The sequence below is a fragment of the Drosophila pseudoobscura genome, chromosome 2 (assembly GCF_009870125.1).
Source record: "Drosophila pseudoobscura strain MV-25-SWS-2005 chromosome 2, UCI_Dpse_MV25, whole genome shotgun sequence".
In the NCBI taxonomy this organism is placed as follows: Eukaryota; Metazoa; Arthropoda; class Insecta; order Diptera; family Drosophilidae; genus Drosophila; species Drosophila pseudoobscura.
Genome location: NC_046679.1, coordinates 9196071 through 9209447, shown reverse-complemented (window position 1 = coordinate 9209447; position 13377 = coordinate 9196071). Strand labels below are relative to the sequence as shown.

Below are 13377 nucleotides of genomic sequence, written 5' to 3'. Positions count from 1 at the left end.
AATGAACATTAATGCCGCGTTTATTGCCTTTAACCGCATTATAATAACTTTAAAGCGCGCATTTTTATGGAGAACGGAAGCCGGGCAATTTATTTACTGACCAAAGCAGGGCAGGGCAGAGCAACAACAATGGCCGCGAAGGCGAAGGCGGCGCAACGGCTATATCCCAGCTCGTAGCAGAAACCCCAAAAAGGGAAGAAATGAGAAATGTTGCCCAGGCTATTAAATCCCAGACTAAATTAACTTTAAGGCGGCCTGGCTTGGCCCGGCCTGGCCTGGATGGGGCGGCCTCCAGGCAGTTTGATTACATTAAAAGGCCACGGAGCTGAAGTGCGCGCGTGATACAATGCGGAGCGGAGCCACTGGCCCGGGCACTGGGACATTCAAGTTGATTAAAATCAAGCATCAAGTAAATAAATCTACAGCCGAAAAGGCAGGGCAGCGCAGGACGCGTAGGTCGCCACTAACTGCCTGGAGATTAATTTAAATGAATGAATCTTGCCATCAACCAACTCTCATGGCGAAGCGACAATCTCGGCCACTCACTCACTTACTCACCTTCGGATGTTGCGCTGAATGGACCGCGTGACGGCGGCCATATCGCAGGCGCCCTTATCGCCGGGCTTACGATTCTCCAGGCGACTGCTGCAGGACCGACCGTCGAGGGTGGCATAGATGGGGCGCCGCGGCATGGCCGTGTGGGCCGACCGCAGGGTGGGAATTTTGCTTCGTTCCGCCCGCGGGCTGGGCTCGAAGCCCGAGTCCTGATCCTTGCTGGTCAGGACAGCATTGCCACCACCGTCGCGGGTCTCCTGGGCATTCTTCCAGTTGCTGCGCGTCTTCGCACCGCTGCGCACGCGCTTCTTAAGGCGACGCTTGCGTCCGTTGGCCATCGCATCGTAGACTCCAGCGGCTCCAGTAGCATCACTGGTGGCTGTGGCGCCATCTCCTGCTGCCCCACCCACGCCATGACGATTGCCACTGTTCAGGAAGCGACGCAGAGCACTGTCGTGCTCCGGGTCAATGCCATCGATATCGTCGTCGTCGTACTCCTCCTCATCGTATTCCTCATAGTCGTAGTCCATCTTCTCCAGCTCCGAGGCACTGGGCAGCTTGGTCGCTGAGCTGCCGTCGGCCACCACTTGAAAGACTTGATTGTTGTTGCCGCTGTAGTCGACGCTCCGTCCGGGGCGCGCTGCACGCTCCAGGTCCCCCACGGATTCGTCGCTCTTCAGCACATGGAAGCTCGATTTGCGTTCAGTGGCCAGTGGTTCGTCGGAAGCGTTTGCTGCGCCCTCAGGGGCTCCAACTGGGTCATCGTCCGCCGAGTCGGAGGGCAGCAGTGTGAACGAACGTCGCGACTCCTGCTCCCGTTGCGGCTGCTCCTGGGACTGGGTGCCGGTTGGAGACTGCGCCGCGACTGGGGCTGAGGCTGGGGCTGGCGCAGGGCGTTGTTGCTGTGCGGTTGGCGGTTTTTTCGGCTCAACCTGCGGCTTGGGTGGCTCTGACGGGGGAATGGTGGAAGCCGTCATCTCCATCTGCTCTCGATTTTTGCCAGCAGATGCTGTTGAAGGTTTTGATGCCTCCTCAGCTTTTGGTGGCTCTGGCTCTGGTGGTGCCTCTGCGGTTGTCTGTGGCTTGGGCGTTTCTCCCCCACCACCACTGGCTGGTGGCGGTGTGGGCGTGGCAGGTACAGGGGGTGTTGACGCTTTCTCTGGCACAGGAGTGGGGTGGGATTCTTTTGCCACTTTTTCAGCTTCTTCTTTTGGAGCTACATTCTGTTCCTGGTGCTCATCCTTCACCTCTGCTGGCTGCTCTTCGGTGGAGCTCTTGGACTCACTGCTCAAGGCAGTGGCTGCTATTTTGATGACCTGCTCAACCTCCTTGGAGACCAACTGTGTCTCCTCCTCGCTAAGCTGCAGCTTGGCCTCCGGCTCCTGCTTCTGCACCTGCTCGACCTCTGCGGCAGGTAGTTCCTCCGAGGACTTAGATGTCAGCTGCTCGGCATCGTGATGGACATCGACTTGTGTCACCACGGACTTGGCCGTCTCTTGCTCCTCGTCTGTCAGCTCCACGGCATGCGATTCAACCACCTGTAGAGTCTCTGGTTGCACGGACTTCTCGCTCTTGGCGCTCTGGGGCGGCGACTTGATGAAGGTCCTTTCCTTGTTGGCTGTGGACGGTGGCGTTTGGAGTTTGACAGCAGATTGGGGACGATCCTTGGCACTACCCGTCCCTTGCTCTCTTGCAATATTTTCTCCATTGACTTCAATCTGCTTCCTCGAACCCTTCACTGGCGATGCGTTGGACTTGTTATCCTCACTGCCATCATCCGCATCGCTATCATGCTGCTCTTTCGATCTTCTGGAAGATGTGGAGCGCTTTCGCGACACCACCCGCTCCTTCCGCCGCTTGTGGTAGCAGCAGTTCTCGCAGGAGTCCTCGTCGTCCTCCTCCTCGGCCCCCCAATCGCTGGAGCTGGCATACCGTTCCCTGGACTTGCGGCGTCTGATCTCGATGTTGCTATTGGAGCGGCACAGATCGCTGCACTTCTCGTGCTTGGACTCGCCACAGCTGCTGGTGCGTCTGCGGAGCTGCCGCCTCTTGTGGCGTCGGCAAACGTGCTTCAGGCGCTGCTCCTTGCGGTAGGTTTCCTCCGCACAGCTACAGTCCCCCTCCTCTTGGCCGTTCCCATTGCCATTACCATTATCCGAATCCGATCGCTTTAGATACACGACGTACTTCTTGGAGCTGCGCAGATCTTGGACCTCCTCCTTCTCCACATACTTCAGGGGTCGCACCAGATCTGCAGCGTTGGCTTCGTGGAAGGGATTGCCCCGTCTGGTGGTAAGCTTCACCTTGTTCGAAGGCTGGCCGCCATTCGCCTGCAGGAACTTGGCCGTCGAGCGGTGTCCTCGCTGCAAAGCCCCATCCAAGGGCGTCAGAACCAGGCCCCTGGAGTTGCGGTAGACGGCATTCACATCCCCTCCGTAGTCGAGGAGGAGCTTGCACATGTCCGTGTAGTCGTTGGCAGCCGCAATGTGCAGCAGACTCCTTCCATCGTTGCTGGTGGTGTTCACCTGCTTGGACCTCTGGGCGAGCAGCCATTCGACGAGCTCCCTTCGACCGGAGGCAGCTGCCTCGTGGAGCGGCAGATCTCCCTTCGCATTCCTGAGCCAGAGATTCGCTCCTCGCTCTTTGAGCAGCTTCAACGTCTCGAACTGTCCCTTGGCGCAGCCACAGTGGCCGGGCGTCCGTCCCTTGCGGTCCTGTCGGTTTGGATCCGCCTCCAAGTCCAGCAGACGGGCTGTGGAATCGGCATGGCCCAGGGTCACGGCGTAGTGCAACGCTGTACAGCCGTTAGAGTCGATGAGGTCGGTCGGGGCGCCGCAGAGGCTGATCAACGTATCGATACACTCGGTGTGCCCACGCGAGCCGGCGCAGTGTAGAGCCGTGAGTCCATCTCTGAAAGAACAATATGAGATTTAATATTAGAACATCTTTGGGGACATGAATCCATTGAACCCACTTATCGGCACTCTCCACACGGGCACCCGCCTTCACCAATGCAATCATCGCCTTGGCCGATCCCGCCGAAGCAGCCCACAGCAGCGGCTGCCGGCCGTCCTTGTCCTGGACATCGACACTGCTCTGAGGATGGGCCAGCAGAATGCCGAGTATCTCTAGGGCCAGTTTGCTGGAGTTGGACTGCTGCTGCTTGCTGTCGTAGCTGGCCCCGCACATCTGGGCGGCATAGTGCAACGGAGTGCCGCCATTCACATCCGGCTGGGCGACGTTTGCTCCGGCTGCCAGGACAGCGCGCAGGGACTCCACCTCGCCGCAAACTATGGCAAGATAAGTTAAGGGATAAGTTCATCAAAGTAAACATCAATCATTCTTCGGAGGAACTCGGACCACTCACCAGTTGCCCAGTGCACCACCGAGTGACCCTCATTGTCCACCGCATTCACATCGGCTTTGTTCGCTAGCAGCAAATTGACCATGGCCAAGTTGCCCTGAATAACAGCCAAGTGAAGCGGAGTGAAGCCATCTTCATCGGCGGACTCCAGCAGCTCGGGGGCTGCGATGGCGATGCTGGCGGCCGCCACGAGGTCTCTTGTCTGTTCCAGGTCCTGCGCGGCACAATAATGCAGCGCGTTCCGATTGCTGCGGTCCCGTTGCCGCAGCAGTTGGGGCTGCAAAAGATGGAAAATGGAAGATATAAGATATAAACGGAGGCAAGATCACTGTAAAGCTTATTAACAGGTTTTCCGGCTCAAAAATTAATTATTCCGCTCAGCATTCACTTGTCGCTAGTTGATGATGGAAAAGCGTTTCCACCTGCGGAGCCGCCAACCGCCGCCTGCAGCCACGGCAGGAGCACCCGATTAATAAACTAATTAAAATGTCATTTGCATATTGCATCAATTTATGCTCCCATCCGATGTGGCAGCAGAGCGACATTTGCTTCCGACATGGTCTCTCTATCTCTCTCTGTCTCTCTCTCACCCTTGCACCGTTTTGCCGATGCCGTTTGGGGCCGGTGTGCTATGTTTGATAGATCGCGTAATTGTGGCGGGCCAAAACCTTAATTGCCAGCAAATATTTTTACAAAAAATACTTTATATATAGGCTTGTTGTTTATTTAACCGGCCAAGTTGTTGTTGGTTGGCCTGATTGGTTGTCCGTCTGCCTGTCTGGCTGGCTGCCTGGTCGGTCGGTTGGTCGGTTGGTTGGTTGGTTGGTTGATTGGCAAAACGAAAGCAATTATTTTTTCCAAACATATCACGCCCCCGGCCAGGAACGACACTCACACGCGTTAAGTGCCGAATGGGAGAAGTACTCGCCAATTAATAATTAAACCATTCAGATACATATATTCACGTTAATCATGTGGAAATTATTACCCAAAAGCAATAAAATAATGTGCTGAATGAAAAACGCGTCCGATAGCCCGCTGTTGGTCAGTAACTAAAGCAACAGCACACAGGCAACGGCACCGGCAAAGGTAATGGTAATGGTATTGGTGTTGGCAACGGCAAAAGGTAAACAGACGGAAAGCGTCGCCTGGAAAGTGCAAGTGTCGGACGCGACGCCTGGAAACGGCCAAAAGCGGGTTGGAAAACGGTTGTTATGAGCAACGTGGTGAGTTACCACTGCACTTGGAGAAACTACTAGTCGATTCTCAAGGATATCGACAGGTGAGTACACCATTCTCCCATTCTCAAAAGGGATATGTGTACATTTTTAATGTTGGCTATATTTTCTTTGTATCAAAAACTGCAGTCTGACGGCGATGGTAAGGTGCTTTTTGGTAAGGTGCTTTTCGTTGAGGGCTCACCAGATTTGCGTTTGCATTTTTGGCGCGCAAAATCACGTCAAACTCCAGGGGCAACGAAAACATGTTCGCCGAGCGACCGTTGGAGTCGTCGCCATTTGCCGTGCACTTTTCTGGCGTGTCAAAACATGTCAAGTGCACAAAAAATACTGTCGCCGCCGCCGAAAAGTATGCTAAAACTTTGCCCCGCTGCTGGCAGGAATTCGCAATGCGACGACAGCGACGCGGACAGAGGCAGTGGCAGTGGCAGAGGCAGAGACAGCACGCAAATGTAAAAGTGAAAATGTCGGCAAATCGTCGAGAATTCACATGACTAGAGAAAGACTGAGGGAGTAAGTGAGTGGGTGGGGGAGTGGATGGGATAAGGAGAAGGATAAATAGACCCCTAGAGAGAAGAGAGAGTTTTACCCCCGTCTGCCCCTCTCTGGCATGCGGGTGGCGCTTATTAGGCTTCCGAACAAACTTTTGATGCGGTCCTGGGCCAAGTTTTGTGCTAATTTCTGGCCTGCTCCTGCGACGCCAGTTCCACTTTCATTTCTCCGTTTCCACATTTTCCCATTTCCTGCCACTGTTTATCTTTCCGGCTGGAATGAATGATTGACTGTGTTGCTTTTCTAACCAACAATCAATTTCTACAATCATTTCGGGCACGCCGCTTTCTATTTATATCAGGCGCCAACTATCGCGTGACTCTCGTAAAACTGTCCTAAAGAACCACCACCCGCCAACCCAGCGACCCACCGACCCACCGCCCATTCTTCGATGGCTGCCCAATTTATTGCAAATTTTATTGTGGGTCGAGCCAGGAGTTCGATGGCTATGAAAACTAAGGCGAAACTCTGCCGAAAAGAACAAGAAACTAAAAGCAAAAGCGTTAAAACTTTCGACTCTTAAGACATTCCGTATTTGCGTGCTGCACAGAACAATGGCATGGCATGGGCGTGCTTACGTCAAGGACCCTGAGGAATACCCTAGTTTGTTCCAGCGCCTCAACAGGTCGGATGTATACCGCATTGCCAACCGGTCCGATATACCCCAAAACTGATTTCTGATTGCCTGCGATCTGGTATTTGACTTTCTGGGGAGTTTGAGAGCCAACATCAATATTTAATGTTTCACTTAATTTGCAGTTGGCATAGGACTCGGGGAATGGTTGGCTTGGCTTTTCCTTTTGGATCCCTCATATTTTGGCCGTTGATTGAATCGAATTTGGTTTTTGCGGCTGTGGCTTCATTTCCCTTTTGTTTGTCCCAAAAAAAAACTTTACGTTGCCTGATTTCTTTCGCAGCAGCACCAGCAGCGGTGGGAGGGCAAAATATTTACAATGAAAGATTTTTATTTTCTGCTTCCGCTATCTGTTCTTGGCCCTGGCCCTAGCCTGGCCCTGGCCCTGGCTATAGCCCCTGTATTGTCCGGGTCTGCTGTTTGTTTCTTATGGCGCGGCGGACCTACGCTGCTGTCCGGATTATGAATAATTCAAATAAACTGAAATGATACCTAAAAACTTTGACAGCCCGGTTGCCCCTTCCTTGTGCCCTTCCCTCGCCTCCTGTTGTGCTGTGTTGTGTTGTGGTGTGGCACAATGAAAAAAGAATGATGAGGCAAGATGGGAGGGGGGGGCAGCGTCAAATAAAGTTCTTCTGCTGCTGCCGCTGCCCCTTGCCGTTCTCTAGCTGCTGCTGCTTTTGTTATTATTATGATGATGGTTGGTGTGATTGTTGCCGCATCGCATTCTCTCTCCCCCATCATCATCATCGCCATCATCATCAGCATCGGAGACTGGACTTCCAACTTCCCCCATTGCCTGCTTCTGTTGGTGTCATGCAAATTTGCATTCAACTTTCTACATTCACCCAAACACAGAATGAAATGCGATAATCAAATACGACCAACAACCACCACGGGCTCAAAAGGGAACAGCAACAGCAGCTGCTGCTGCTGCTGCTGCTGGCCCCCACCAGGGTCCATAGATAGATAAAACTTTGGCATTGCCAGATCCGAGCCCCAGTAACAGCCTCCCTCCACCGCCATCCGATTGCCATTCGCCATTCGCTGTTTATGCCATTTTAATAGTTCTTTAAACAAATAAAACGTGCCCTGGCCGCACAAGCAGAAATACAGGAAAACAGAAAAACCAGCAAAACAAAAAAAAATACCAGCAAAAACAGGAAAAACTCTAGAGGCAATAATACAGATCGAATTGTCATAACCAATGGAAAATATTACCCTGCCAACCGCTGAATGAAACAACATCCTGCTGATGTCGTTTAATCCTTTAAAACGAACGTTCGGAGCTCTTGATTTTCTTTTTTCATTCGCAGATAAAACATATTAAAAATAAAACAAGAAAAAGAAAAAAAAACTGGGTCATGGTGGCCCTAGCCGCACTTTTAGTTTCAGCAGATTAAGGGCCAAATGAGCTACAAAACAACCCAACACAAAAGGTGAGTATTAAAACCTGGAGGTAGGATTTATGATAGCCATCCAATATCCCACATCCAACTTCCAACATCCAGCAAATGCAGCAACAGTTAGGCCCCCCTCCGTATGGACATAAAACACGCATTTTTACGGCCTTGTCCAGGGCCAATCCTAAGCTGGAATCGGCACGTGTTGTTTCTGCTGCTGCTGCTGCTGCCTTTAGGACCTTCCGGGCATCCGGGCGCACTCTGACAACCAAACTTAAAACTTCCTTTGGGCTTTTTATGCCCAGCAGTCTCCCCGTTGGGGCTTAGGGGGGGGAAATCCTCACTCGCATGGTATCCTCGAGAGTTTATGAATTTAGTAAGCCAGCCAGAAAGACAGAGGGAAATAATTTGTATTGGTCTGCCTAAAAAAAGAAAAGATATCCAGTATTTGCATAACTGAAGCGACAACTGTCGTCGTCAAAGGACTTTCAGGTTCTGAGAAATCAAAGCCTTCAAAAAAGAGGGCGGCGAAGTGTGAGGATGAGGATGTCTCTGTTGTGGCCAGTGGTCGCGCTTGTGGCAGGACTTATTATTCATATATCGTAATCCATTAGCATAACAATGAGATGGAAGCTGGTCACAGAAGTCATGAACTCAACTCCTTTGAATATTACGCATACGACGTGAGGACACCCCCTACACCGGAACCAAAGTGAAAGGAGAGACACGAAAAAGAGTATGAGGTTTATTGTTTACTCGGAGGAAGTGCGTACAAATATAAATATAAACATAAAACATAAATAATAATGAATGGAGACGCAGCCGCCACTACAATAACAGCTGAGAGAGCACCTCCTAGAGCCTGGACTCGGCACAGGACTCTGTACAGGACTCTGCTACATGATAATGCATAAAAAATAAAATACATGCATGGCCTGAAAGCCATGAAAGGGCACAAATGGCAACTGGCATCCGGGAGCGGGTCGGGCTCCCCACAGACCGAAAGTAGGGCCAGAAAGCACAGAGCGCCGAGAATTCGAGTTAACGCTTCGTTGGCCAGCACATCCGCCATAATTATGTGTGACGCGACAGCAGAATGGCACATTAAAAGGTTAGAGCAGGCCGGAGAGAAAGAACAGAGGGAGCACAAGCAGGAGACATGCCTCTGGATAACCCCCGGGGAGTTGCTGGAGCCAAAATACCGGAAACTCTTTTGCAGGCGCCTCGGGGTCGCCCTGTGCTACAGTGTCCTGTCCTGTCCTGCTTAAGATGTCAAGTGACCACCACCAGGGGCCACTCACAGACGGCACTCAATGGCAAATTTATGCGGACAATGTGCCATTCATATGTTAATCACATTTACCCGGCCACTGAAGATGTCTTTTAATTAATGTAAGCGGCCAAGTGCACAGGTAGGGCCACAGCCCCAACAGCACCAACAATGGCCCATAAAGAGAGCACCTGCAATTCCATTGGCAGACATGGGGCGTGGCAGCAGCGTCTCAAGACGCCAGACTAGCGTCTGCTACTGCCTCTGGCCCTGCCTCTGTCTCCCCCTTTTGCTGCTGCGTCGCTCTTGCAGTAACTATAATTTGCATGCTCGACAGACAATGCTCCAGCCACAGCTACAGATACACCGCAAAAAGAGATAGACAGAGACAGTGATAAAAGAGAGAGAGAGCAGATGGGAGAATGATGCTCTCTGTTCTCTAACTGTTGTTGTGGCACCTTTTATACTTCTAATTAGTGCCACGTTGCCGGCTGCAGCAACAATGGCGGCTGCATACATTGCCGTTGCCGTTGCCGTTGCCGTTGCCTCTGGATTCAGGCCCTTTGTTGCGGCTGCGGGGCCCCCTCTCCTGCTGCTGATCCTTTAGGAAGCGTTTCACGGTGCAGCATTCTTAAGTAGTTTTGGCAATTATTTACAGCTACTTTGGCTCAGAGCCCCAGCCGTGCCCCCAGCTCTAACCCTGCCCCTGCCCCTGCTCAGCAGCACTTTCTCCCCCTTTCATCCGCTTTAGCCTGAACTCATCAAAAGGTTTGCCGCACGGATTATTATTATGCTATGTGCCATGTGGCGGGGTTACTGCTTCCAGCTTCCAGGTTCCGTGTCTCGTGTTCTGGGGATCCATGGGATTTCGTGTGCTCCGTGCCGCTGCTGATGCTGCTGCTGTTGTGTAGGTAAACTTTCGCATAGTTTTTATGCCGTGCAACGGATTAACAACAACGGCAAACTTTCATTTTGATCTACAAACTTTGTTGGCGGTTCGAGCTGCCCCACCGCTCCGCTCCATCCATCCATCCGCTGGCATCTCCATCTCCATCCCTATCCCTGTACCGCTAACCAGTCAGCCATTTCAATCTCAGGTGGTAAACTGTTTGCTAAACATCAACAGCAATTTCCATGCTTTAACAGCAATTCAATTCCCGGCACATGCCTCATGCCTCATGCCTCATGCATACTTTAAAGAAGGGATCGGATGCCGAACATGGGCTCGATGCCGTGTCCATGTCCCCTGCATAATTCATTGTTCAAGTTTTTGTTAGTTGTAAGTCATGGCTCAAGTTTTTTGTCTAAATCGAATTAACTTGTAAAATATTTGAGAAACTTTCATCCGGCACTCCGTTAGCTCTCTCACTCTGGGATGTAAACGTGGCTAGGGTCAATTAAAAATTATGCAGAACCGACCCCCGGATCCAAAGTAATTTCCGCAACAGAAACTTTCTCGGACTCGAGCTCAGACCCCACTGTGCACCGAAGCGCATTAAAATTAGTAACAAGCCATGCTCATTTGTGTCAACTTTGACTGTCATTATGCACTCGGAGCAAATATTGTTGGATGCCGAGGCAAAAGTTTTTGGGTACCCCATTTGGGCCGCCCTTTACCGCTCTGCCATTTGGCCTGCCCCTCCGCCAGCTTGTGATTAGCCTGCTGGGCATTTCCTTGAGCAAAAATGTTGCAGCAGGAGCATACAAATTCATATGCGGATATCCTATATGTCCTCTAGCCTGTACTGCCACTCCAGCTCCACTCTAACTTCGGCCGGCAACTTCGGCCGGGAACAACTTCTGGCAACTGTGTATACGAGTAGTAAGTGGAAAGCGGAATGGAAACTGGCGGCAACCGGCAGACGGAAGTCATTCCCAAAGCCAAACAACAGTGACAGCAAACCCAGGAACCCCAGCATCCAAGCATCCAAGCATCCAAGGCAGCCGCATTGCAAGACAAATTTCTATGATTTCAGTAATTAATTTTCCATTGCAAAGTTTGACGCACAACCGGCCACGCAGCCACCCAGCCAACCAGCCAGCCGGCCAGCCGGCCATTTGGCCAACTGGTTAGCCAACCAAACAGTCTGGCTGTCCGCCAGTCTGGCAGTCTGACGGAGAGTCATCCTCGTCATAGTCCGTCTGCTATTTCTGGTGGTTTCTAATTAATTGGACAGCTGTCCGGCTAAGCCGCCGCATATGGATACCACATACTCTCGTCCACCGTCCACCGTCCACCCACAGCTCAGTGCTCCAGGCAAAGTTGGTTCCAGCCGATTGGAAATGGGGTTTTGTGCTCAATTAGCCACTGACGCTCATTTGGGCCCCAACTTTTTGATGATGACTAAAACCTCAAACCCTTTGGCCTTAATTTAACTGAATGGCAATGGCATTGGCGCTGACTTTTATTTGGACATTTGTGTGAGGCCATGGCGTTTAATTAATTGTAATCCGACATGCAAAACTGTCGAAAATTTCCCTCGATCTCATGCAAATGCCAGAGGTCAATGGGTGAAAGAGTACGCGGCGCTCAATGAGCCAAAAGAAGTCCGCCGCCCAATCAGGACGGGCCAGGCTCTAGCACTGATTGCATTCTAGTACGAGTATCTGGGCTGTTGCAGCAATTTGCTTTACCTGGTTCGGCAAACAGCCGAACGATTAATTAAAAATTCAAATGACTGCAACTGAAGGTAAATAGATATTGTGAAATAATCTGACTGCCTGGGGAAGGGAGGCAGGCAAATCAAATGAATGGATGGCAACCAAGGAGCGAACGAGCCATTGCATCGACCGATTGAACAGGGGAAAAGCTACTCCTGCAAGGCGGTGGGGTGTGAGGAGGAAGAGCAGGAGAAATGAAAACTTTTTCGACGTCATTTTTAATGAATTTTCAACAAAATGTGCCAAACGTGTTGAGCGCCGCGTCATGGCACCCGGGTGCATGGGGGGTGGGGGCGGGAACTAAAGTAAAAATTGCAATTAAAATTACCAAGCGAATGCCGGAGTCGTAGCACACGGAGAACTGAGCACGGAGCAGAGCCAAGCAAAAGCACGACACAACGATCCCAAAAGTACGGGGAAGAGAACTCGGCCAAATTGATAATAATTTGCATATTGATTGAAGGGAAAGCGAAATGCCAAAAAGAAAGTGCTCTGAGTGGGTGTAATTAAAAAAATGTTCACTACGACGACGACTTCGACGGGGACTGCGACTGCGACCGAAGGTCAATCAATCGAGACTAATGGAAAACTGTTGCAATTGCGAATACATTCTCTAAGCCGTAGTGCCATTCTTGGAGCTTCGAGCTTCAAAATATGTGCATAAAGCACATCCCGCATTCAAAGTTTAGCTGGAGCAAAAAAGTGCGTACAGAATTTCAAATTAATTTTCTACGACAACTTTTCAACCACTCGAAGAGGAAAAGCCAGCACCAGCGCCAGCGCCACAGCTCCGCGAAGACCACACAGAATTCCCATTCGCATTTCCCACTGGTCCATCATACCCTGTTAAGTGCTGGCCCAAAGGGTATATGGGATTCCTTTAGCCATCAAAAGAGTAAATCTTCCAAAGTTCTTCGATGCAAAATCCCCCTTGCACGAGTAGAATTAAGTGGTTTAGCAGAGGGCATGGCCTGGGTCCAGCAATCCGGCAGTTGTTTCGCCCTGGGTCTAATATTATTTGCAACAAACAAAAGCCAACCCATGCCTTGGCATCTCCTGTGGCTACCAGAGCCAGAGCCAAAATCAACTTCTGCAGCTGACTTTTGAGCGAAAACTTTTGCTTAAAGCTGTAAAAGCGAATGGATGGCTGATGGCCAAGCTGCCGGGCTGAGTTCCTGGATAACTGGCCGGCTGCCGGTTGCCAGCGTGCCTGTCTGGCAACGAGGGCCGCAAATCTTAAGTGAAAATAAATAATTCACACCTGCAGCAATCTAGGGAGCCTCTGTTCGATGCTGGGGTATGGCAGGACAGGGCAGGGCAGGGCGGGGCAGGGCAGGGCATACATAGATAGACATACAATTACCAACTTGTGGTGTAAAACTTCAGTTTCGAACTCTTGGGTAAATTGCGGTTTAAACTTGAAGCCGGCAAAGGTAACGAGAGCAACGAGTGGGAGTGAGCCACCAGTGACCGATCCCGGCGCGGAGGTGGCACAATTACGCCATTAACATTAACTAAAGGCAGAAGCAGTGGCAGTGGCAGAGGCAGTGGCAGAGGCAGTGGCAGAGGCGGGTGCGGTAAGAGAAAGAAAAGCTGGGGGAAAAGCATGGGAAATACACTTGCACAGAGGCAAAGGCAGAGGCAGAGGCAGCAGCAAACAATGCCAGGAGCCAAAAAGTTTTATTTTCTAAGAAATTAAG

At 51.2% G+C, this 13377-nt stretch overlaps 1 protein-coding gene across 2 annotated transcripts in view; it reads right to left on the bottom strand.

Annotated features, from left to right (window-relative positions):
• The window catches only part of LOC4801178 (uncharacterized), a 70566-nt gene that overhangs the window by 7867 nt on the left and 49322 nt on the right, over positions 1 to 13377 (bottom strand). For both annotated transcript variants that reach the window (XM_033378403.1, XM_001358275.5), the window contains exons 2-4: positions 3923 to 4196; positions 3530 to 3845; positions 559 to 3465 (exon numbers count right to left, since the gene is read on the bottom strand). In XM_033378403.1, coding sequence (XP_033234294.1) covers positions 559 to 3465; positions 3530 to 3845; positions 3923 to 4004 — 3305 coding nt within the window. In that variant the 5' untranslated portion in view covers positions 4005 to 4196. The remainder of the gene's footprint in view (positions 1 to 558; positions 3466 to 3529; positions 3846 to 3922; positions 4197 to 13377) is intronic.